Consider the following 24,051-nt stretch of genomic DNA (forward strand, 5'->3'; position numbering starts at 1 on the left):
TGAAAAAGAATTGTCTTTTCTGGATTTGAAAATTATAAAAACAGAAGAATGTACAATTCGTACCAAGGTACACCGGAAAGAAACAGCAACCAATAGTTTCTTGCAATGGAACAGTTGTCATCCTTATCCCCTCAAACGTGGCATTCCGAAAGGCCAATTTATGAGAGTACGTAGGAATTGTAGCTCTATGGGTGATTTTGAGTGCCAGGCCCAGGAACTCAAAACAAGATTGAAGGATAGAGGTTTCCCCAAGAGTGTAATCAGGAAGGCCTATGAGGGAGCAAGGGACGCAGACAGGCAATGTCTCCTGGTTCCTAAAAAACGTAAAGAAGAACAAGTTACGAGACTCATAGGCACCTATGATTCTAAACAAAATGATATTATGCAGATCCTGAAAAGGTACTGGCGTATTCTCAGTTCTGATATAGATTTAGTAGATCAGATCACACAGTGGCCTTCTGTCACGTATCGGAGAGGGAAAAACATTAGGGACAGAGTCATGCACAGTTGTTTTGACCCCATTACACCTAGGGGTACGTGGCTGGATAGACAAATACCAGGCACTTTTAGATGTGGTAGCTGTAAAGCTTGTGATTTCATTCTCAAAGGGAATAGCTTCACCAGTGTTGCAACACAGGAAAAATACAACATTCGGGATTTTGTCAATTGCAAAACAGCGGGGGTGGTTTACCTTATCACATGCCCATGCCCCCTAAATTATGTGGGCAAAACAGCACGACAATTTCGGCGCCGGATAAGGGAACATGTTGGAGATATTATCCATGTTAGGGACACCCCAATATCTAAGCATGTGCATGCTAAACACCAAGGCCATGCAGCATGTTTAAAGTTTCAAGCAATTGAACTCATTAGACCCCCAAAAAGAGGAGGTGACTGGGACAACCTAATTCTACGCAAAGAAGCCCAATGGATCCATAGACTGGCATGCATACAACCAGCGGGTTTAAACGAGCAGACTAATTATACGTGTTTTATTTAATATGCAATACCATTCCCCTTAAGGTGGCTAATATTCACCTTGGGTTGCCTTTTTGGGTGGGTGGGTTCCATTTGCATAGTGCACTATGTTCGATATGGCCATATTGGCCAGCAAACATATAAAGAGATCTTTTGTCAGATTTTCCTAATGGGAGGGACTCAGTAATCTTGTCCACCTAATATGTGTTTATTAACTTAAGAGTTGCTTTGTGAGGTAGTCCACTTGCGGTGGGTAACTGTCCCGCAAGACATACTTACAAAATAAATTATCGGTTTACTCTTACCTTCCTCTAACTTGGCAGTCCGGGCGACACGTCCTTGGCTTCTACTGCGCCTGCGCGTTCGGCATGATGCGGTCGATGATGACCCCTGGCTGTCAGCTGACGGCGGGGGGTCACATGGGCAGGTGTCACGAATCGAGAGGGTGTTGTGATTGGTCAGTTCATGTATCGCCGCCAAATACGAGGGGTGGAGTTTTGGTGTTTATAGTAACCCAGCGCCTGCAATGAAGTATGCCGTTGACATCGATACGAGCATCTTCCCGTGACGCACAGCAGAATATCTGCTGTTGAATATTATTATCGCTGGTGATGAGGCCAGAGTTACCAAGATACGGACCCCTGAGGATGAGTATCTGAAACGCGTAGGGTCGTTTATTGTATATGGAATGTCTGCATAGGGGACAGTAGCATTGTGTTACACCCAGCGCTAGGAGATCCGGTGATTTATTTCGGACACTGGTCCTTCTTTTGGGGATTGTACTACTGTTGTGCCCAGGATAAATGCTGGTTCCAGAAAAATATTGTTACAAACATTGAGATATATCTATCATAATGACTCAGTGTTTTTTGTTTAATACATTTTTTAATTTTCACGGTGGGGCTCATTTCACAGTGGTGTGTTACCCCTGTTTTTAAAACGAGTTACTATTAAAAGGTATATTTTACTCAGTTGTCACTTCAGTGAACCTCTAATCTTTTCATATTGTGGGAGCACAATTATATTTATATCAATTTATACAGTGAATTTTTTTTTTTTTTTTTAGTTTCTTGAGGGGCACAAAGTGGCACATATTACTGAAGCGGTCTACTAGAACCCACACCACCGACTTGCCTTGAGATGGAGGCAAATCGGTGATAAAATCCATGAAGATATGGGTCCAAGGTCTCTGGGGAATGGGCAAAGAACGTAGTAAGCCCGCTGGTCGGGACCTGGGAGTCTTGGACCTAGCACAAACCTCACAAGCGGCGACGTAGGCCTTAACGTCTTTAGGCAACCCAGGCCACCAATAGTTTCTGGCAATGAGGTGCTTGGTACCCAGGATGCCTGGATGACCAGATAGTGCGGAGTCATGATTTTCCCTAAGTACCCTTAGCCGGAATTGCAGGGGAACAAACAGCTTGTTCTCAGGAAGGTTCCCGGGAGCTGAACCTTGATCAGCCGCAATTTCAGAGACTAAATCAGAATCAATAGAGGAAATGATTATACCTGGAGGCAAAATACAAGCAGGATCTTCCTCCGAAGGAGGGCTGGCCATGAAACTACGCATCAGCCTTAATATTATTAGACCCAGCCCTATAGGTAACCAAAAAGTTGAATCTGGTAAAAAATAACGCCCATCGAGCTTGTCTCGGGTTTAGCCTCCGGGCAGATTCTAGGAAAACCAGATTCTTGTGGTCGGTAAGGACCGTTACCTGGTGCCTAGCCCCCTCCAGGAAGTGGCGCCACTCTTCAAATGCCCATTTAATGGCTAAGAGTTTGCGGTTGCCAATATCATAGTTACTCTCAGTGGGCGAAAACTTCCTGGAGAAGTAGGCACAGGGACGGAGATGGGTGAGGGACCTGGTACCCTGGGACAAGACAGCCCCCACTCCCACCTCGGATGCGTCAACCTCCACGATAAATGGCTCCCTTTGGTTGGGCTGAACCAGCACCGGGGCCGAGATAAAGCACTTCTTAAGGACCTCAAAAGCCTGGACAGCCTCAGGAGGCCAGTGGAGGAAATCAGCACCTTTGCGAGTGAGGTCCGTAAGAGGCTTAGCGATGACCGAGAAGTTAGCAATAAAAATCCTGTAATAATTAGTGAACCCCAAGAAACACTGTAACACCTTCAGGGGGCAGGTTGGACCCATTCCGCCACAGCCTAGACCTTGGTGGGGTCCATGCGGAATTCATGAGGAGTGAGGATTTGACCCAAAAATTGTATCTCCTGCACCCCAAACACACATTTTTCAATTCAACAGTGTCTTTTAGGATCCTGATAACTTACACATCATTCCCCCAATGGTTCTGTCACAACTCAGTACCAAGTAGATCAGTGCTCAAGTTACAACAGTGTATCTCCACCTCCCTAAGGTTGTCCACCCCTGCTATAGAAAGCAGTCGCACCCACGCCCTGGTGTTTGAGGTGCAGGATTTATACGAGCCCATATTGAATATGTGCTGGCACTGCGTAGGGTTTACAGGATACCTTATAAGCAGGAGCCTCTCCCTGCCACCCCACTCAGCATTCCGGAATGGGCTTCCCACCCTTAATTTTTGCTTTAATACAAAAACTTTCATTTGTACATGTATATACAAGCTGTTTGTTTTACTTTGTGATGTATACACGTTTTTTTTGCTGTTACAGATTTGGAAGGAGACCCTAGCCTAAGGAGGGCACCATACTATTGAACAAGTGCATGCCCCTGCGGCTGAGGTAAAACGGAATGCGAGATGGCTCTAAGTTACGTTTAATTTTGAGTTATAGCAATTATCCCTTCTCAATCATGTCTTCTTAAAGAAGCACTCCAACCCTCCCATTTGAAAATGTAATGTAGTGTAATGTAACGTTGTCAGGTGTCTCGGTTTACCTAGTACTGTATTTCACAGGACGCCGCTCCGTTCCGCTGTTGGGTCACGTGATCTTCAGTCTGACTCCCTGTCCTTAGGGACCGAAAGTTAGTCTCTCAATGTAAGTCTATGAGAGCCTTCAGGTGAGTCTTATAGACTTGCATTGAGAGACTTACCTGTGGTTTCTACAGTATATGCTGTACAAGTCAGACAGTCAGTCTGAAGATCACATGACCCAACGGCAGCCAAGAATGGAGCGCCTACCCATGAAATACAGCACCAGTTAAAGGGGTTGTCCATGACCGGACAACTGATGACCGATTGGCCTTCAGCATATGATTGGTGTGGGTCCGACGCCCGGACCCCGCCCTGATCAGCTGTTCCAACTGCCTCCGGGCGCTAGATGTTTTGAACGGTATGCAGTAGTTGGTGCCGGAAGAAGATGGCCCGGACCATTGCATAGCGGCCATTCTGCAGAACTGCAGCTTTGCTCCTACTCAAGGGAATAGCTGATCGGTGCAGGTTCCGGGTGTCGGACCCAGACCGATCATATATTGATGACCTATCCCAGGGACGTAACTAGGGGGGCAGGCAGGGCATATGTCCCGGGCGCAACTTAGAGGGAGGCGCCAGCGCCACCCCCTCCTGCACTATAATTGTACCTGCGTCTATGGGACACAGCTACAATTAGAACCAATGAATGGCCGGGTACGTTCCATGCCCGGCCATCAATGGCGGATTATCATGGTACATTGTAGTTTTGTCGCGATTTTGCCGCGAATCGCGGCAAAAACCGTGACGAAACTGAATTGTGTATGTCCTGCAAAAGGACCTTTAAACATAAGGTCACATGACCTCATCTCTGAAGTTCTTACTATTGCCCCATGCACACGAACGTAAAAACGCCGGTAATCACGGGCCATAATTACGGGCCCATAGACTTCTATTGGCCACGGGTACCTCCCTGTATGCTTACGGGAAGGTGCCCGGGCAGTTCAAAAAATAGAGAACATGTCCTATTTTAGGCTGTAATTACGGCACGGGCAGGCCCATAGAAGTCAACCGTAATTACGGGAGCGTTGCTAGGCGACGTCAGTGGATAGTCACTGTCCATGGTGCTGAAAGAGTTAAACGGTCGGCAGTAACTCTTTCAGCACCCTGGACAGTGGCTACCGATCACAATATAGATCAACCTGTAAAAAAAAAAAGAAGTTCATACTTACCCAGAACTCCCTGCTTCTTCCTCCAGTCCGGCCTCCTGGGATGACGTTTCAGCCCATGTGACCGCTGCAGCCAATCACAGGCTGCAGCGGTCACATCGACTGTCGCGTCATCCAGGGAGGTCGGGCTGGATGTCAAAAGAGGGACACGTCACGAAGACAACGGCCAGGTAAGTATGAATTTCTTTTACTTTTACTAGGGGTCTGTATTAGTTTAGGGGGTCTGGTCTGAGGTCTGTATTAAGGGAGTCAGGTCTGGGGTCATTATTAGTGTAGGGGGTCAGGTCTGGTGTCTGCATTTATTCAGGGTGCTTGTGATGGGGTCTGTATTTGTTTAGGGGTCTGGTCTGGGGACTGCAATAGTTTAGAATGTCTGGGGTCTGTATTTATTCTAAAATCTAGTCTGTGGTCCAAATTTATTAGTGTGAGTAATAGGGGTTGTCCAGTCACATCGATAGGTCATCAGTATAAATAAAACGGTCTGTGCCCGCACCACCCCTTTAATGTATTGTCCTGGGCCTTGGTGTCTAAATTTGTGTGTTTCTATAGGGGCTGGAAATGGCTGCAGTAGTGATGGGCAAAGATGTCTCATCAGGAGAAGTCGCCATAACGGTCTGTGTCAGATGGAGAAGAAAAGAAAACGGCTCCCATCAGAGAAGACGTCACTGGATCTATAGGGGATCTCCTCTCCTAACACGTCTGTTGCAGGTAATCCTTGTATTCTACATATCTCTGTGTACCCAGAGCTAATAGACAAATGCGTGTTACCATTCCCATTGTCAGGAGGCTGTGTCCCTACATAGTGTGATCCTGTCAGCGATGGTAGGAGACTGTCAGTATGTAGGGACACAGCCCTTTGACAAGGAGAATCGTAACAACCATTTGTCAATGCTCACACAAAAAGGTGGTGTCCACTATAGACATGGCAGAGCGGCGGTGAGGAAGGGGGGCCCAAGAACAGCCCAGGGCCCATGGTCTACTTGATCCGCCACTGCCGGCCATTCAGTGCCTTTCTACGAGTGAAGCGGCGCGATACTTAGTTGAAAGGCGCTGATTGACAGGGAAGCGTTCAACCCCAGGAGACCTGCACAGAAGAGAGCAGGTCTCCTTTGCTGCCGGACGGCGTGGGAACGAGATTAAGGTGAGTTTGAATAGTTTGCTATTTTATCGTAATAAAAAGTGTGTGGCATTATCTACGGGGTGGCTTTATCTACAGGGGGGCTTTATCTATGGTGGGGCTCTATCTACAGGGGGCTAAATACTGGGGTGGGCTATATGTGGAGCACTATATACAGGGGTGGGCTATATCTATAGGGGGCTATATACAGGGGTGGGCTATCTGTGGAGCACTATATACAGGGGAGGGCTATACCTACAGGGGGCTATATACAGGGGTGGGCTATCTGTAGAGCACTATAGGGGGAGCTATATGTGGGACACTATACAGGGGTTGGTTATATGGGGGCAATATCTACAGGGGGCACAGTGTGTGTGTGGGACACAGTGTATGGTGCTATTATAATTAGAGGTGCAGTGTATGGCGCTATTATATTTAGGGGCGTAGTATGTGGTATAATGAGAACTTTATCATTGTTTATAGGTGTAGAAAAGTGAGAAGCTGAAGACATCTGAGCGGCAAACTGCAGAAATTGGCTGTGAGAAATACATCATAGAGGTCTGGACCGGATGGAGAAAAAGAACTAGAATCTGAGACGTCACCGGTGAGTCACTTAATGTAAATGTTTATTCTGCCTCTAATCAGCACTGTAGTCACTGTATGATCTTTAGCACGATGATGGGTGGTATGATTATGATATGATTTATTTTTGTGTGAAACAGCATCTCCCAGCATATCCTTACCATTGAGACAATTTAGTGTGAACCTATACGTCAGGGGGTTGCAATAAATTGAGCTGTATTTGTGCTGGAGGTGTATATATGTAATGAGTTGGGTTCTGGTGCTGTATATATGTACTGAGCTTGGTTCTTGTGCTGTATAGATGTAATGAGCACGATTCTGGTGTTGTGTATAGAACTATATTGCTTGTAAAATGTACAAATGTTTTTATGCTCAAGTTACATAAATAGAAATGTGGAAAAGAAATGACACGTCGATTGGTAGAGAAAACAAACACGGCGAGGGGGAAGGAGATGTCCGGAAAGAGGTTGGAGGGGGCGCCAAACTGAATCTTTGCCCGGGGTGCTGGAGAACCTAGCTACGCCTCCGCCTATCCTGTAGATAGGTAATAAGTTGTCCAATCGTGTACAACCCCTTTAAGCCGATACACCTGTCTACTTTGCACTACATCACATTTGCAAATAGGGTAGCGGGAAACATTTCTTTAAAAGTTTCTTTAATAAAGCTGTGCCAACCCCCCCTTTCCATGAAAAAACTTGTGTCCTGATACTTATTTGGGCTCGCCTTTAGTGTTAGTCCACCCCTTAGATTGCAGCCATGGCCCCCACAGGGCTCTGGTACAGGCACTGCTGGGTTTTCTGAGTGGCTTGCGCTATACGTTATGTGCCTATATACAATCCGCCTCGTATAGCCCGTGCGGCAGAGCCAGTCCTCGGTACGCCGTGTACAGGAGGAGGGCTGGGGAAGAACCGGGCTGTAGTTGCCGGCAGCAGCCAACAGGTTGCAGCGTTCCCCGCTCGGTCGACCAGCCTCCCTTCTCACGCAAAGAGCCCCCTCCGCCCTCTGCCTCTCTCCTCCCTACATGTCCGGGATAGGCGGCTCCCAACCCCGAGGGCGCCTCTGCTGTCTGCACCGTGTACTGGGGCTGCTGTGAACTACGCACCGAGGGGCACCGTCCACCCACAGGAAACACTCGAGACATGCCCGGAGTGTGAGGGCCGGGAGGAGTAAGTGTCAGCACTGCGGGGCGGGAGTCGAGTTGGGTAACAGGAGGGAGGAGAGCACTGGAGGGCGGTGGAGCAGGGACTGGAGGGAACAGCTGTGCAGCACGGAGAGTCCGGCGGACACTTCTGGCGGGGACTGTGTTCGGGGTTACGCGTGTGACAGGACGAGCACTGCCATGCTCCCGGGGTGCCAGGGAAGCCGCTATTCACACTTGTGTATGTATATACCTGGCGCCGTTTGCTGGGGAAGTTACGTGTTGTCCGGTGCATGGCGCTGAGCGGGAGCCTCTGAGCGGACGCGACGTTACCGCATATGTAAGTAGTCAGGAGCCGCACATTAGGGGCACGAATGGCGGCTGAAGGGCAAATGCTCCCCGTCGGCCCCTATATATATATATATATATGTAGCTGTGCGGTCGAGCCCGCCAGAAATGACGCGGCACTGCGCCCTGTTTTCTTCTCGGTGTCGTTATTATTATTAATAATAATCATCCCCTGTAGCCGCAGCGCGGGGCACCTCCGCTTCCTGCCTGCAACTTTCGGGGGTGTAATAATAATATTATACAGCGGGCTGTGGACGCTTGTGCCCGCACACAAGTCAGGAGGGCCAGTCTGTTCCCAAGAGCTCACGCCTCATCTGACGCATGACGTGCTGCCTATATCGATACATGTAACTTTTCCTTTCCAATAGCGGCGGGGGGAGGAGTGATACCCTGCTCGTCGATAGTGTTTCCCCGCAATGTCCTGTGGGCCTCCAGCTGTTGTGAAACTCACTACTCCCAGCATTCCCTGGGAGCCGTAGTCTCACAACAGCTGGGGAGCCACAGGTTGCTGAGCCCCGCCGTGCACGGAGCGGTGGGCTACACTCTACCCCATGACGGAGACGATGTTTATTTCCTCTCTGCTGACAGCAGCGCAGGCTGTGGGGGGCGGGGCCGCACGTCACGTCATGGACTCACTAGTGCGCTCGGTCGTATTAATAGACGTCTGTATAGAATGAGGGGAAGGCTTGTTGTTATGTACGGGTGGGTGTGTCCTGCCGTGCAACAAGTCGCTGCGATGGCTCCTGTATACATGTGGAAGGTCCCCTCATTGACCATAATGGCTTCTATGATAGCAGATTATCATGTAATGCATAGTGGATGGGACCTATGTCATAAACCATTGTCCATTGTAGTTTGAGTTTTAGGTGAACTGAAACTTTCTTACTTTGTATAAGGAAGGGTTAAATAGAATTACCATGTAAGCATTGCTGGTCCATATAAATACATTATTGTACTGTGTACATGGTTTCTATAGATCCATAGTCATGTGTGAGATAACATGTAATGATGTATATCTGAGTGTAACTGTATGGATATTAGGCCATAATGGCCATAGAATAGTCAAGTGTAATATCTACCATGTTTTAGTTATGATATTCTCTCGTGAGGAAGCAGAACTGAGGTTAGAATGGACTGTATGGACAGTAAATGTCGTTTTCTTTCCAGATTATATATAGTAATAATCTTTAAATGATGACATTTTATTAAGAAATGTCACATGATCATACATGAGCAGACAGATTGCCGTTCAGGGTGTGGGTATATAGGAATATATTAATCTATGTAGATAGATGTATTTGAGATCCAGCTACATACAGCAATATATATGTATTTGCGACTTATAGCACAATTTGTAATCCCTCCTATGTCCGTATACCCTATACACATCCCGGCTAATTCGCCAACTGACCGCTCAGTATGTTTTTGTTGTGTGAGAAGAAATCTGAGAATTTATAAGAAACCCTCGCAGATACAGTGAGAAGGTACAAGCTCATCCGGCTCCTATCTCTCGTTATATATTTCCTGAGCTGAATATGAGGAGGCAAATGTTGCCATTGAGCAGCTGGGTGGGCAGACTCCTTGGAAAAACAAGGATTTCTTGACAATCCGCAATTGACTTTTTGGACTGCTTTTCTGTTCCATATCGCAGGAGCGGCCTGCGGAGTCTGACTGTGCTGTGAGGCTCAATATGGAAGATTAGGAAGTTGTCATCTGCATTGCTAATGTTTCATTAGTGACACTGCACAATGTATGTTTGTTTCCCAGTATTGCGTTCAATAAAAGCTCCATTGTTTGAGTCGTGAGATTGGAGATACGGGAAAGAGACTATATAATTAATGTATCTCTATAAGAACATAATAATAGCGCTGACATGAAGTGCTCCAAGCATGGCGTGGCATGCAGCATCTGGTTACCATTGCTTGTTTTCTACATCTTCTTCGTGCAGGGTTAACATTCCAGCCTTTCCATTTTCACGTTACTTTTTTGTACGCAGCATTTTATACCTAATGATATAAAAAAATAAACCAAATGGTATTGAAGTAAAATCACTCTCCTATTTTCTTTATAGTCCCGTATGTAACACATTTTATGGGCAATGAAGAGTTAAAGGAGAGTGTAACTTGTCAGGCAGTAACAAAGACCTTTATTTAATGTTTATTTTTTGTGTTGTTCGCTTATGCTTTTACTTTATGTTGTTCCCTGTCATCTTTCAGGCATCGGTACTCGATGGATCCCAAAGATCTATTAAAGCCACCCAATGGATCTCAGGCTGTGAAGAGCGCACATCACAGTGACAAGACAGGGAACGTGACTGATTTATTTACAAACTACAGAGGTGGAGCCTGCGTGAACATTTCTACATCTCGTGCAACACCACCTGCAGCAGTGCCAGACACAAGACGGGCACAGCAGCAGCAGCAGCAGCGACTGGCGGTAATTGCGGACCCAGCTAATGGTCTGGGCAATGTGCGTCAGCCAGACCTGTCCAAGGCTGTTTCACTCTCAATGGGACTCTACATGGGGGAGCCAGACACAAAAGTAATGGGCAACGAACTTGGTTATCCTCAGCAGGCTCCACTTGGAGTCCCAACTGCAGAAACAGACTTCAGACTTTTGGAAGAGAGCATTGCCAGTCTTCAGACAAAGCCACCTGTCCCAGATAAAGTGCCAGAGGGCCTTGATGACAAAGGAGGCATCAAATGTGATATGTCTACACAAGCAAGTCCTTCTGTACAGGGTCAGGGGGGCAGCGTCGCCAAGTTGTATTCCAAAGACCAAAGCACCTTTGAGCTTTTACATGATCTAGACCTGCCACCAGATTCACCCAGGGATAATAAGGGCAGTCCATGGGTACTGGACCCTATCTTTGAAGATGATGCCATTGGCTTGCTTTCTCCTTTGACCACTGATGATGAATTTCTTTTGAGGTCTAGTGCAGTAAATGAGGACTGCAAACCTCTCATTATGCAGGATTTTACAGCAAAAGCAGGTAATCGTGAAGGGGACTTACTGCTGCCCAACCCTGAAATACATTTGTCTCAAGTCAAGACTGAAAAAGAGGACTTTATAGAGCTGTGTACCCCAGGGGTGGTGAAACAGGAAAAGTTTAGTCCAGGTTATTGTGGTGGCCATTTTTCTGGATCTGGTCTATTTGGTAACCAAACATCAGCAATTTCTGTGCATGGTGTCAGCACTTCAGGGGGGCAAATGTACCACTATGACTTGAACAGTTCCCCTCTCTCTCAGAATCAGCCGGATCAGAAGCCAATTTTTACTTTGGGAACACCCCTGTCTACCATTTCAGATGCTTGGAATAGGTGCCATAGGACTGGGGATGACAATACCCCGGGGAATGTAAATTATCCAGGCCGGCCGCTCTTTTCAAATGGCTACGGAAGGTAAGAGTATGCATTTTCTGGTGACTAATATGCACACATTCATTCTATTTCTTTCCATATATGTGTTGTATTTGTATAAAAGAGGCTTTTATTATGTGGCCTTAAGTTAGATTAATCACAATGGTGAAATGTATAACAATATTGTATATAACTATATACTGTATCTACATATATATATATATACTGCATACTACAAGGGTTTTATTCTCTGGTTCATGCAGTCTTCCAGGCGATGATTGGGTTAACGTTCTCAAGTTGTTACCTGGTAAACTTCCAGTGTTGTGTTCTGAGGAACAAATTGATGTTGTCGCTTGGTTTAATTTCAAAATTGGTTAATATTACACAGGGGAGATGGCATATAAAATGCGTAGCGAGTTGTTTGTTTTCCCCGGCTGCTTCTTTTATGAGTGTTTTTCCGAATAAATTTTGTACGTTGACTCTGCACTTTGCAAAGGATCAACCTTTTGTTATATTTATCAAGACAAGGCTGCGTTTTTCAGACTGGGCACTTCCTATGAAATGATTCCACACGTTATCCATTACATTGAATTGTATAGTAAATTTGTGGTCATATATGTGGAGAATGGGTCACCAGATTTACAGTGTATTAATAAAGTATACCGCTGTCTTTATTTTCCCCACACTACCATTATGTAATTACTATTTGTTAGAATAACATTTTCGTGTCTACGACAAAGGTGTACCCAATGACCTATGCTTTGTTATTGTCAGGGCAGTCTTAAAGGAAAGCTGAATATGAGTATTGGAAAATTAGTTGCGTTGCTAATGTTTAAAAGGTTTGTCCAGTTTAAAAAATAAATATATATATTTTTTTCATATACCCTATTAGGGAATTCTGAGTTATTAGGCGGGGGTGCCCTGTTCAGGATCCTCATGTCTTGGCCGGAGTGTTGAGCGGCTACGAAAAGCGTCTTTCTTTCTCTGGAGGAGCTGTCCTGCATTAAACAGACAACCCATTGATATGAATGGTCACTGTGTAATGCTTAATTTCCCCTGTGGTGGCACTGCAGGGAAATTGAACACTTAGGGTATGTGCACACGCTTAGCAAAAAACGTATGAAAATACAGAGCCGTTTTCAGAGCTAATTTTCAGACATATTTTAAGCCACTCGTGATTTTCGTGGCGTTTTTCGCTGCATTTCTTATGGCCATTTTTAAAGCTGTTTTCTATAGTCTATGAAAAGCAGCTCCAAAAAACGTCTCAAGAAGTGACATGCACTTCTTTTTTGCGGCCTTTTTTTTACACGGCCGTTTTTCAAAACGGCCCGTCGGAACAGAGCGCCGTTTTTCCCATTGCAATCAATGGGCAGATGTTTGGAGGCGTTCTGCTTCTGATTTTTCGTCCGTTTACGGCCCGAACAACGGCCGAAAACAAGCCGTGTGAACATACCCATAGGCTACATTTACAAGCGTAAGAAACGCGCATAAATCTGTCCGTGTGCATTGCGTTTTTGTATCAGTGTTTTGCGTGTGGCATGTGTTTTTCATGCACTTGGAAGCACTTATTTTTATTGAATTTTTTTTCAATGTAATTGATGCGTGAAGCACGGACACGGATGTGCGTCCATGTGCTGTCCGTGGTTTTCACCCACCTATTGATTTCAATAGCGACAAGGTGCGCAAAAACGCACCAATATGGGACAACCAGTGAGTTTCACGCAACGGACACTCGCTATATGAAAACTGACACATGAGTGAATAGCCCCATTGAAATTAATGGGTCGGTGTGCTGTGCATTGTTTCAACGCACAGCACTCGAACGAGAATCGCGCTCATCTGAATGAGCCCTCACTGCCAGGTTTCCTCACAGATAACCGCAGATCGCAGGGGTCCCAGCAGGGGACCGCTGTGATCAGCTTATTGTCAAGGGAGCCTTCTAACAAGTAGGAATTGTTGAAAGTGAAGAACCACTTTGAAGTAATGGAGCTTATAACAGAGTGGCTGAAGCTCAATAGCAACTGATGGGAAGTATACACTTTTTTAAAATGTTAAAAGTTAAATTGGGACCCGCATCTATCTCTAGAACGGGGCCCCCTAAACCCCCGCTGAGCTATGCTGTTTCTGTAACTCCCATAGAGCTGAATAGTAGTTACGGAAACAGCAAAGCTCGCATGCTACGCTGTTTCCGTAACTGTAATTCACTACTATGGGAGTTACGGAAACGGCGTAGCTCAGTGAGTTAGGCTGTTTCCGTAACTCCCGACCATGTAATCGGGAAGTGGCCGTGAGCACAAAAAGTTAGAATGGGGTTAAGGGGGCCCCGTTTTAGAGATAGGTGTGGGTCCCAAAGGTGGGACTCACATCCATATGACATATCTTGTGGGTATGTCCTTCATGGGAAAACCCCTTAAAATACTGTTAGAATTATTATTATTATTTTTTTTTTACAGATTCTTCTTTTATCATTGACGTTTCTAAACTATTGCAGTACAATACAAACTGTAGCAGTTAAAAATTATCTTTTAAGGAGCCTAAAAACAGATGTCTCTTGACATCTGCTAGGCGCAATGGTTTGCCCTTTTTAACCCTTTCGCTCTTGCGGCAATTTTCACACTTTTGACATACACAAAACCTGACTTATGAAATAAAAAAATCATCTTCTACCCCAATACCTATATATTTTCTAAAAGTAGACACCTGGTACATTGAAAATACCACCTAGCACTTCTACTCATGGACACCTTCATGAAATTAAAGTGTAATATTGTATAAAGAAAAGCATAAAAAGTAATTTTGGAGGCTAAAAGTCCGACAAGCAGAACCTGAGATGCACAACACTTCCTAAACATAAAGGTTCAAAATGTACAGCGTTATAACGGTCTCCATACACATACTGTATCTTTACATAAGCACCTGAACTGAAAAGACTAAAAAATCTCCATGATCCAGATGCTAGTAAATATCCGAGTCACTAAATGGTCTGATTAGAGGTGCAGGGGGTGATCAGATGTGTAACTGCTCATCCCTGTAGCAGAAAAAAAGACCCCCTTAGGCCTCATTTACACGAACGTGATATACGTCCGTGAGACTCGCGTGCTTTTCACGCGGGTCGCACGGACCTATACAAGTCTATGGGGGCATGCAGACAGTCGTGAGTTTTGCTCAGCGTGAATGCGCTGAAAAAAACCTCACGACATGTTCTATAATTCTGCGTTTTTCGCGCATCACGCACCCATTGAAGTCAATGGGTGCGTGAAAACCACGAAGGTCGCACGGAAGCACTTCCGTGCGAACTGCGTGATTCGCGCAAGAGCTGTCAAACTGAATGTAAACAGAAAAGCACCACGTGCTTTTCTGTTTACAAACATCCGAACGGAGTGTCTTAGACATGAGCGAACCAAACTTTACCGGGTTCGGCCGAACTCGTTTTGACCGAACCCGGCAGGAGACAGTCACTGTGCAGGGTGCTGAAAGAGTTTAAACTGTTTCAGCACCCTGGACAGCGACTTCCGATTCCAATATACGTGAACGTGTAAAAAAAAAAAAAAAAAAAAAGTTCTGACTTACCGATAACTCCCGGCTTCTTCCTCCAGTCTGACCTCCCGGGATGACAAATCAGTCCAAGTGACAGCTGCAGCCAATCACAAGCCAAGCACAGGCTGCAGCGGTCACATGGACTGCCGCGTCATCCAGGTAGGTGGGGCCAGATGTCAAGAGAGGCGCGTCACCAAGGACGCGTCACCAAGGACGCGTCACCAAGGCAACGGCCGGGAAGTTCTCGGTAAGTACGAACCTCTTTTTTTTTAAACAGGTTACTCGATATGGTGATCGGAATTCACTGTCGAGTGTGCTGAAAGAGTTACTGCCGATCAGTTAACTCTTTCAGCACCATGGACAGTGACTGACGTCGACTAGCCTCATCTCTATGATGGCGGCCGCGCGAAGATCACGCAGCCGCGCATCATACACGGATGACACACGCAGCTGTCAAGTGCCTTTTGCGCACGCAAAACGCTGCGTTTTTTGCGCGCGCAAAACGCACACGCTCGTGTAAATGAGGCCTAAGGCCCTGTTCCTATAGAGTTTTTCGACACTGTTTTGCCACGGAAACCGCAGCAAAAAATGGCCGAATTTGCCTCCCATGGATTTCATTGGGAGGTAGAGGCAATATTTTTCCCGCGAGCAGAGAAAAGCGCTCGCGGGAAAAAGAAGCGACATTCCTATCTTAAGGCTTTTCCGCCTCAAAAACTCCATTGGAATCAATGGGAGACAGAAAGAAACGCTGTGAACAGCCGCATTGTTTTTTGACTCGTTTATGGCAAAAAACGCTCGCGGTTTTTTCCTTTGCCTGTTGAAAAAAGAGGTAAAAAAACGCCGCAAAAAATAAGGGAAAAGTTGCGGAAAAAAACGCGCCATCACATATCCTCCCTGATTGTAGGGTTAATTACGTAAAGAAAATCTTTCTTCCTGCTGTTATTTGCAACATCCACCTCCCTTACGATAACACAAAGCCAGGAAGTAAAACTTTTTACATCCTGCTCTCCGACTACTATTGCACCCAGAATATTGAATTTTAGAAAACTTCTGACATATCATAGTAACATGTCAGAAGTTTTGCTCTGTGGGAGTCCGAGCACTGATGAAAAATGAAGCCACTTGGCAAATAATCTCAATTCTAAATCTCCTACCATTTGGGGCTACAGCTCATATGTGGTCCTATGTGTCTCCATGGTAACAGTCTAGAAACAAACCGTGTGTATTCTAATCCTCCATCACTTCTTAGCAACATACAAATACTACATACTACAATGCATTGGTGGGGACAGATGGATGGTACTACGACTGCAGAATCCGACACAGTTGTTGGTAGTCTGTTACTATGGAGACACAGATATTTTAACGAAGACTATTTTTAAAGTTGCTTAATTTTTTATTAAATGCATTGGACCAGTACAAATAAAATGGTAGTCTTTAAGCATCTCTGCACTCTTCACTGCATTGAAATCTAGAATCCATGGATGGAGTGGATTAGTCAATGAGAAATTGATGCAAAATGCTTGCCCATTAGCAGTGCTTGCACGCTGTTGCAACCTCTAGGGTATGTTCACACAGCTTATTTTCGCCCGTTTTTCAGGCCGTAAACGGCTGAAAAATCGTAAGCAGAACAGCACAAAACATCTGCCCATTGATTTCAATAGGAAAAACGGCGTTCTATTCTGACGGGGCGTTTTTTTTACGCATCCGTTTTGAAAAACGCCCACGAAAAAGAAGTGCATGTCACTTCTTGAGCCGTTTTTCATAGGCTATGTTCACACGGGGTATTTTGCCGAGTTTTTTGACGCGGAAACCGCGTCGCAAAAAACGGCCCAAGAACGCCTCCCATTGATTTCAATGGGAGGCGTCGGCGTCTTTTTCCCGCGAGCAGTAAACTGCCTCGCGGGAAAAAGAAGCGACATGCCCTATCTTCGGGCGCTTCCGCCTCTGACCTCCCATTGACTTCAATGGGAGGCAGGAGAAAGCGTATTTCTCGCTGTTTTATGCCCGCGGCGCTCAATGGCCGCGGGCGAAAAACGGCGCGATAATTGCCGCGAAAATCGGCGTGCAGGGAGAGGAATATCTGCCTCAAAGCTCCAAACGGAATTTTGAGGCAGATATTCCTCCCCCAAAATACTCCGTGTGAATAGCAATTATCGCACCGTTTTTCGCCCGCGGCCATTGAGCGCCGCGGGCATAAAACACGCTTTCTCCTGCCTCCCATTGAAGTCAATGGGAGGTCGGAGGCGGAAGCGCCCGAAGATAGGGCATGTCGCTTCTTTTCCCCGCGAGGCAGTTTTACTGCTCGCGGGAAAAAGACGCCGACGCCTCCCATTGAAATCAATGGGAGGCGTTCTCGGGCCGTTTCTGCCGAGTTTTGCGACGCGGTTTCCGCGTCAAAAAACTCGGCAAAAGACCCCGTGTGAACATAGCCTAACTATAGAAAAACAGCTCCAAAAACGGCCGTAATAAACGTGAGTTTGTTTATGGTTTTGTATGTGACCTGTTTAGTATTTCCCACCTTGTATGCGTCTCAAAATAATTGGTTGCATTTTTCTTAGTAACATTGAAAATCAAGGTTTCATCTCCGTGCAATTCACGAAAGTGAGAATGAAAAAAATGGATAACAAGGGCATTTTTCTCCGATACAAGAGAGTCATAGTCTGACACTATGGCTGGAAATATTTACTTACACAATATCTGCAAAATGGATTTGATAGATGCTGCATGAATCACACATTGGCACGAAACTCATGAATATTTAATCATTAACTTATTATTTTAATCTGTTTGACCTCATTGTGATCTATACAAGATCGTTGTTTTTCCGGATCTACCAATAATGGCCGATGCCTTCTTGTGGGCGCATTTATTTTCCCAGTCTCTGTAAAGATGTAGTAAACCTCCTAGTCTTATCCAATGTCACTACTTGGATGAAATAGAGACTAATTTACACATTAGACTGGGTTCACATCTTGCGTTGTGCAATTTCCTTTGCTTTAACCCGTCAGAGGAGCAGAACAAGGAAATAATGGAACCAACTGTTCCGTTGGTCAACGGACACCGCCGGTTGCCGACAGAACCCATTGACTTTAATGGGTTCCGTCGGAGTGTCCGTGATTTTACCGGACACAACAGCGCAGCATGCTGCGCTATTGTCTCCAGGAAACTCCGGTAAACCCTGCCACCTCTGAGATGGAGGTCCCTAACGGAGCCTCCGACGCCGATGTGAACAGAGCCTTACTTTTACAGGCTGGCCGGTGTTTTCATGAAATGTACTAAACTGTATTACATGTGTAATACTCAATCTAGAGAAACAGATCTTGGACTGTAGTTGCAGCATTAGAATCCTCCTAGTTCTAGGTTATATAGCTTCCTAGTATATGTGATAGGAACAAGATTGCCCTCTATGGATATAGACTGATGCTTGATGAAGACCCATTCATGGGTTGAAACGTTGCAAGTGTTTTTATGCTTGTTGAATAAATCCAATACACTTCTTTGGATTATCTTGAGTGCGGCAGTTCCTTTCTTCAATTGCATATTGATTGTCTCCCTTGGACCTGGGATTCTTTGCTGCGTGCACCTCCCATGTTTGGGGAGTCGTCCTTTCCCACTGAAGAATGTTTTGTGGCTGTGCTGCTGTTTTCCTGAATATATAGACTGATCTTCGCGATCACAATCTTTGTACAGCTTCCGAAAATGTATGTGCATGGCCGTAATATCAATGTGACTACTTCCACCATCTTTTTAGCCCAAGATGGAGCTGCACACAGTGGACACTTCCGAATTCAGGGATTTCCTGTCTTGTATATGTGAAAATGAGCGCTGCTTGAAGTTCACGTTGTACAATAGTCACTGATGCATTTCCTTGTAATCATAATGTAGGAAATTTACAGAGAAAGGCATTCTGCTGCTTAGATCAAGTTCTCCGAGGAGCCATGAGATGAAGGGCACAAATGTCGTCTTGTGTCTGTGCAATGCATGAAGCGTTGTATGCCGCAGGGACCCCAGGCCCCCTCCTCACTACTTATTGTAAGACTATTCCGGAGATATCCAGTGGTGAATATCCATCTTTTATCAGTTTTGGGTCACTGCGGTTTTTTCTGGTGATTTGTTATGAGACTTTTGTAGGAGCGGCAGTAAACAATCTTTTGCTTACTAAACTGATCCCATAAAATACGTAATTCAGGGTTAAGATGTTATTGATTGTTACTGTTAGCTATGTTATCATTCTGAAATATTACCAACAGTAATGTCAGGTTGATAATCGAAGAGAAAGACAAAAATACTTTTTGCTACATGTTTAGTCTTTATAAAGTAACCCTTAGCCGCTATTCAGATGAGTGTACCCATAAGGCTGTGTTCACATCTACGTCGTAGCTTCTGTTTATCACCGGAGCCGCAACACAGAGTCTGATCTGTTGTACGAGAGCAGGCTGCATATTTCACGAATAACCAGTGGCCACATACAACAAAAGCCGTTTGTATTTATCTTGCTACAAGCACAGACACGGACAAAATTCTGGCGCATGTCGCAAATAGCAGTCTTCGGCACTTTTGCTCCCGTGAGAAAAACGGAAACCTAGCGAACGGAGGCAAACGGAATGCAACTGAAAGAAAAGAATTACCATTGAAATCAATGGTAATTCCAACGGAAGCGATGCTTTCGGTTTAAGCTGTCGGTCGGCTCTTCCTCTATGGTAGAGCGCTAAACGAAAGATGACGGTAGTGTGAACTTTGCCTAAATGCGCAATAAATGTGGACCTGTGTCTTTAAAGCCTGTTATTCACTCAGCCTGTGAAAGATAAGAATTGGTGTAGCTGAGGAGGCGTATATGGAAGCCGTCTAAATGACCATGTGGTTCACCAAATAATGAAACCAGCTATTCAGATCTTCTTTTCGCTCACACCAGTTGAGCAGGAACCTTGTTTTGCATTGAAACTGTGTGGAATCATAAGGGTCAATGCACACGATGCGCATTACGCGCGGGACGTAAATTGACCCGCGACTCATATTTTCCAAGCCTGATTTCCGCAGAATTATTTTCTGCAATGTTTGAACTAACTTTCCTAAAAATGTATAGAAACAAATGTAAAAAACGGCTGCTGCAGAATTCCACTGTGGACTGTCCGCAGCGGAATTCAACAACAATTCCGCCACGTGTGAATGTGCCCTAATGCTGCCCTGTCTGAAGACAGCATAAAGAAGTGACACACACTAATTTCAGCGTGCTGTAACTCATTAGTTAATGCCGCGGCGCAAGTATGAGTCCAAATATATTCATTCACCTCTGCCCTCCAGCTGCTGAATTATTATTTATTCTTTTCTCGCTTTTCACAGTAATAAGGAGAAAAGTTTCAATCAGCGGCAGGGAGGGGTCTTGGACTCATACGCCACAAGTATAGGTTCTAAGTACCCAATACCTACCTAACATGAACTAATAAGTGAGAGCACACTGACATTTTTGGCCTCCGCTGGACTAGCCATTCCCTATGGACACGGCTTAGAGTGCACCTCGGGAGCTATCCCAAAATACACGCTAAATAAAGGGCCAAATAGTGGTGTGCATGGAGCCTAAGACTTGGATTTGCTGTGATTTTACCTAAGGAGATGTAAATCGTGCAGGATAACAAGGGCTTTCAGGGCTTACATATATTTGCATGGAAATTGCCTATTTCTCTGATTAAAGTGTTGCAATGTCTTCTGTTCTAATCCATGTTTGCAACAGTTTAGTTACTATATCCTACACTTCTCTGTGTGACGGGCTTTCTTCTCGTTCTTTCTTATGAAATCTTGTAGTCGTTTTCAGAGAAAAAAAATGTCCACATTTTTGATAATCATTGCTCATTTGACTTTGGGTGAACTTTATATTTATGTCACAACATTAATTCTTGTAAATGTAGAACTGAAGAGGGGTGTATCATTTCACTACTAGAGGTCAATTTTGTTCCATTTTTAATGGCCGTTTGATACCCATTATGCATCCGTTTTTCATGGCCGTTAAATGAAATTCATCATTTTTTTTATTTTTTTTCAGGCTTTTTTTGTCCCAACCCCCTGAAAACACCCAAAGGAAGGTCATTGTCATGATTGTTTCACAGCCCTCCTGTACATGATGGCGCACCGACCCCCTGTATATGGTAGCACACAGCCCCCCTGTAGATTATGCAACACACACCTCTCTGGAGAAAGCATCCCCCCTGTAGTAATCTTCCAGGACTGTCTCTGTAAATTCAGGACCGTCCAGAAAAATTCGCTACAGTTGACAACAATGCCCCCTGTATTAGCGCCACACTACCCTTGGAGTGAGCACAAAAATACCCGACATTTTATTCCGCCTGAATGCCCTACACACTCACCGATTCAGCACCGTCTACTTCACGTGTGGTCTCTAGTCTCACGGGTTCTGCGAAGGCGGCGCGATGACATCGCCTTCGCAGAACCCGTGAAACTAGAGACCACACCTGAAGAGGACAGCGCTGCATTGGTGAGTATGTGTCATGAACCGATAGTTTCCTTGCCTCTTGAATCCCCATGTCACAGATCCGTTTTTAACGGTTGTTACATGTATTGACAGCCGTTAAAAATGGATTCATTGACTTCTATGGGGGCCGACTGGCCGTGAAAACAGCCAAAAAAAGGACGTCCTAATTTTTGACGGTCAATATTCACGGGCCGTTAAAAAAAACGGCCGTGTGAATACACCCATAGAACATGATTGTTCTGAAAACGGCCGTCACATGGACTTTTTTCACTGTCGTGTGAATGCAGCCTAATAAGTAGGATGTAGCCCAGTTTTTTTTTTTGTTGTTGTTTTTTAAGTTTAAGGACCTTTGCATATGTAGCAGATTTGTTATGGATATTTAGTCTGGATTTGCGGATTTATAATAAATTTCAGCCTTTTTGTTGTAGAAGGGGTAAAATGTGCAGCATGAAACGCGTATCTTGCTGTGGATATGCTGCGAAAAATCTGCAACAAATCTACGTGTACAGTCTTACACTGCATGGAATATAGAAGTGGTCACCAATGCTTAAAAATGAAAACCCTGAAAAATTAAGGAGCAGAAATATGTCACCAAATATAAAGTGTGTATGGAAATAATCCGATTACATTACTATACCTGTTTCTTGGTTTTATTAGGAGAAAGGAGGCTATTTTAGGTTAATGAACAGAGTTCTCAGTTTCGATGGTCCCTGTTTTGACAAATTAATATACTTTATAATCTGACTAACATAGTGCTGAATGGGTGTAGTCTTTAAATAACCTATATTAAAATAATTTTTTTTTTAGAAGGAGCGTCACATCATGACAGTTGCTTGTTTTATTACAACATGAACCCTTACTAAATATGTTATCGTATAAATAATGGTGAAACATATAATTATAAAATGTGGAGAGACCGGTTGGCCTGGTTTTGGCAAAATATATGTTTATAGTTGAAGATTTTTTTTTTTTCTTTAAAGATGTAAGTTTAGATTGTAGTGCAAAAAAATGTGGGTTTGTTGAGAAAGCTTTTTGTCATCTTTCTAACCAGGCCCTGAAATTTACTTTGAGCACGATCAACCGGTGTACTGGAACTCCAAGAGTTAAATTACATTGAAAAAGAGCTTTATGTTAGACTAGCCTAACCTGTTGTAGAAAGACCTGAAGACCCAATGTTCCCCTCCCTCGTTTTTCAATGTCTACTATACGTCAGAAGCAAAAATCCCCAAAGAACAGATTCCTTTTTGGGCATTTGTAACATGCCCTAACAAAGCTAAACTAGCCACATTGATACACATTGATTTAATTTTTTCACAAGTCAGGAAATATTATAAATTAGATTCTAATTTATAACATTTCCATGTGCTGGCCACTAGAGGGAGCAGTTCCCAAAATTGCAGCATGGTCACTGTGGTAAAGCAACCTCATTGATGTATGCTGCAAATTTGGGGTGGACACACTCTCTAGTGTCCTCACACAATCCCCCCTCCCTAATTATGGCTGGTGCCAGGAGAAGGAAGGGTTTGAATGTTTTCAAACCTCCTACACTGTGTGCCGCCATTTTCTGAGCGACTGCACAGTGTAGGAGGATTAGATACAGGGCTCAGTAGACAGTATCGCACGAACATACACGATCATAATATACACGAACATAAATTACCTGCTCCTGCCTCCGCTGGTCTACGCTCCTCTTCCTTGCACCTTCGCTTAGTTGAACATATGGACGGAAGCCGCGGCCGGAAGTCGGCATCTGACTGTCCGACAGCGGCTTCCGGTCCACATGAAAATGACACCGGATTTCGCTCTACAAACGAGCTTTGTTTTGGTATGTGTGGGAGCGGCGCATGCGCCGTTCCCACACAGACGGCGCACGCAACTGAGAATGGAATGGCTCCCGTTCGCATCCTCTATGGGGTTGTATGTGCCGTATTCCATCTCTGTATATGTCATTAATCGACAACTACAGAGATGAAAAAAAAATGGCAGCCCCCATAGAGAAGTAGAAGTCAGACAACATTAAAAAGTAAAACATGAGAACACAATTAAATACAATTTTTGAAAATATTATATTAAAAGCAACATGATAAAAAAAAAAATTCATGACACCTTCCCTTTAAGGCACATGTAAGACGCTTCATTGTCAAGGGGCGTCTCTCCAGCGAATAGGTTTCCTTTTAACAAACTGATCCAATGACATAAAAACAACTTTTAGTTGTGTTTATTTAGTGGTAAGTGTTTTCTTGAACCTGAATGCTTTACTTTATCATTTCCTATAAAAAGAATTACAACTCGCCCACTAGTCGTGTGTTTACAGTAAAATAATCCAAGATCCGTGTACGCTTGTTCCCAAATATATATCAGCATAATGATTTATTACTACAGACACATGAACAAATTAGTCACGGAGCAGGCTCTCACACTTCATGGAAAGC

General features: G+C 44.7%; 1 protein-coding gene across 3 annotated transcripts in view; it reads left to right on the forward strand.

Moving 5' to 3' along the window:
* Positions 1 to 7,831: 7,831 nt before the first annotated feature.
* The window catches only part of NR3C1 (nuclear receptor subfamily 3 group C member 1), a 173,909-nt gene continuing 157,689 nt past the window's right edge, over positions 7,832 to 24,051 (forward strand). Inside the window, exons 1-2 of one of the 3 annotated variants that reach the window (XM_075856543.1) lie at positions 7,832 to 7,916; positions 10,453 to 11,637. In XM_075856543.1, coding sequence (XP_075712658.1) covers positions 10,466 to 11,637 — 1,172 coding nt within the window. In that variant the 5' untranslated portion in view covers positions 7,832 to 7,916; positions 10,453 to 10,465. The other 2 variants (XM_075856545.1, XM_075856542.1) reach the window with 2 other exon arrangements.

This window comes from Rhinoderma darwinii, chromosome 3, assembly GCF_050947455.1.
Source record: "Rhinoderma darwinii isolate aRhiDar2 chromosome 3, aRhiDar2.hap1, whole genome shotgun sequence".
Classification (NCBI taxonomy): Eukaryota; Metazoa; Chordata; class Amphibia; order Anura; family Rhinodermatidae; genus Rhinoderma; species Rhinoderma darwinii.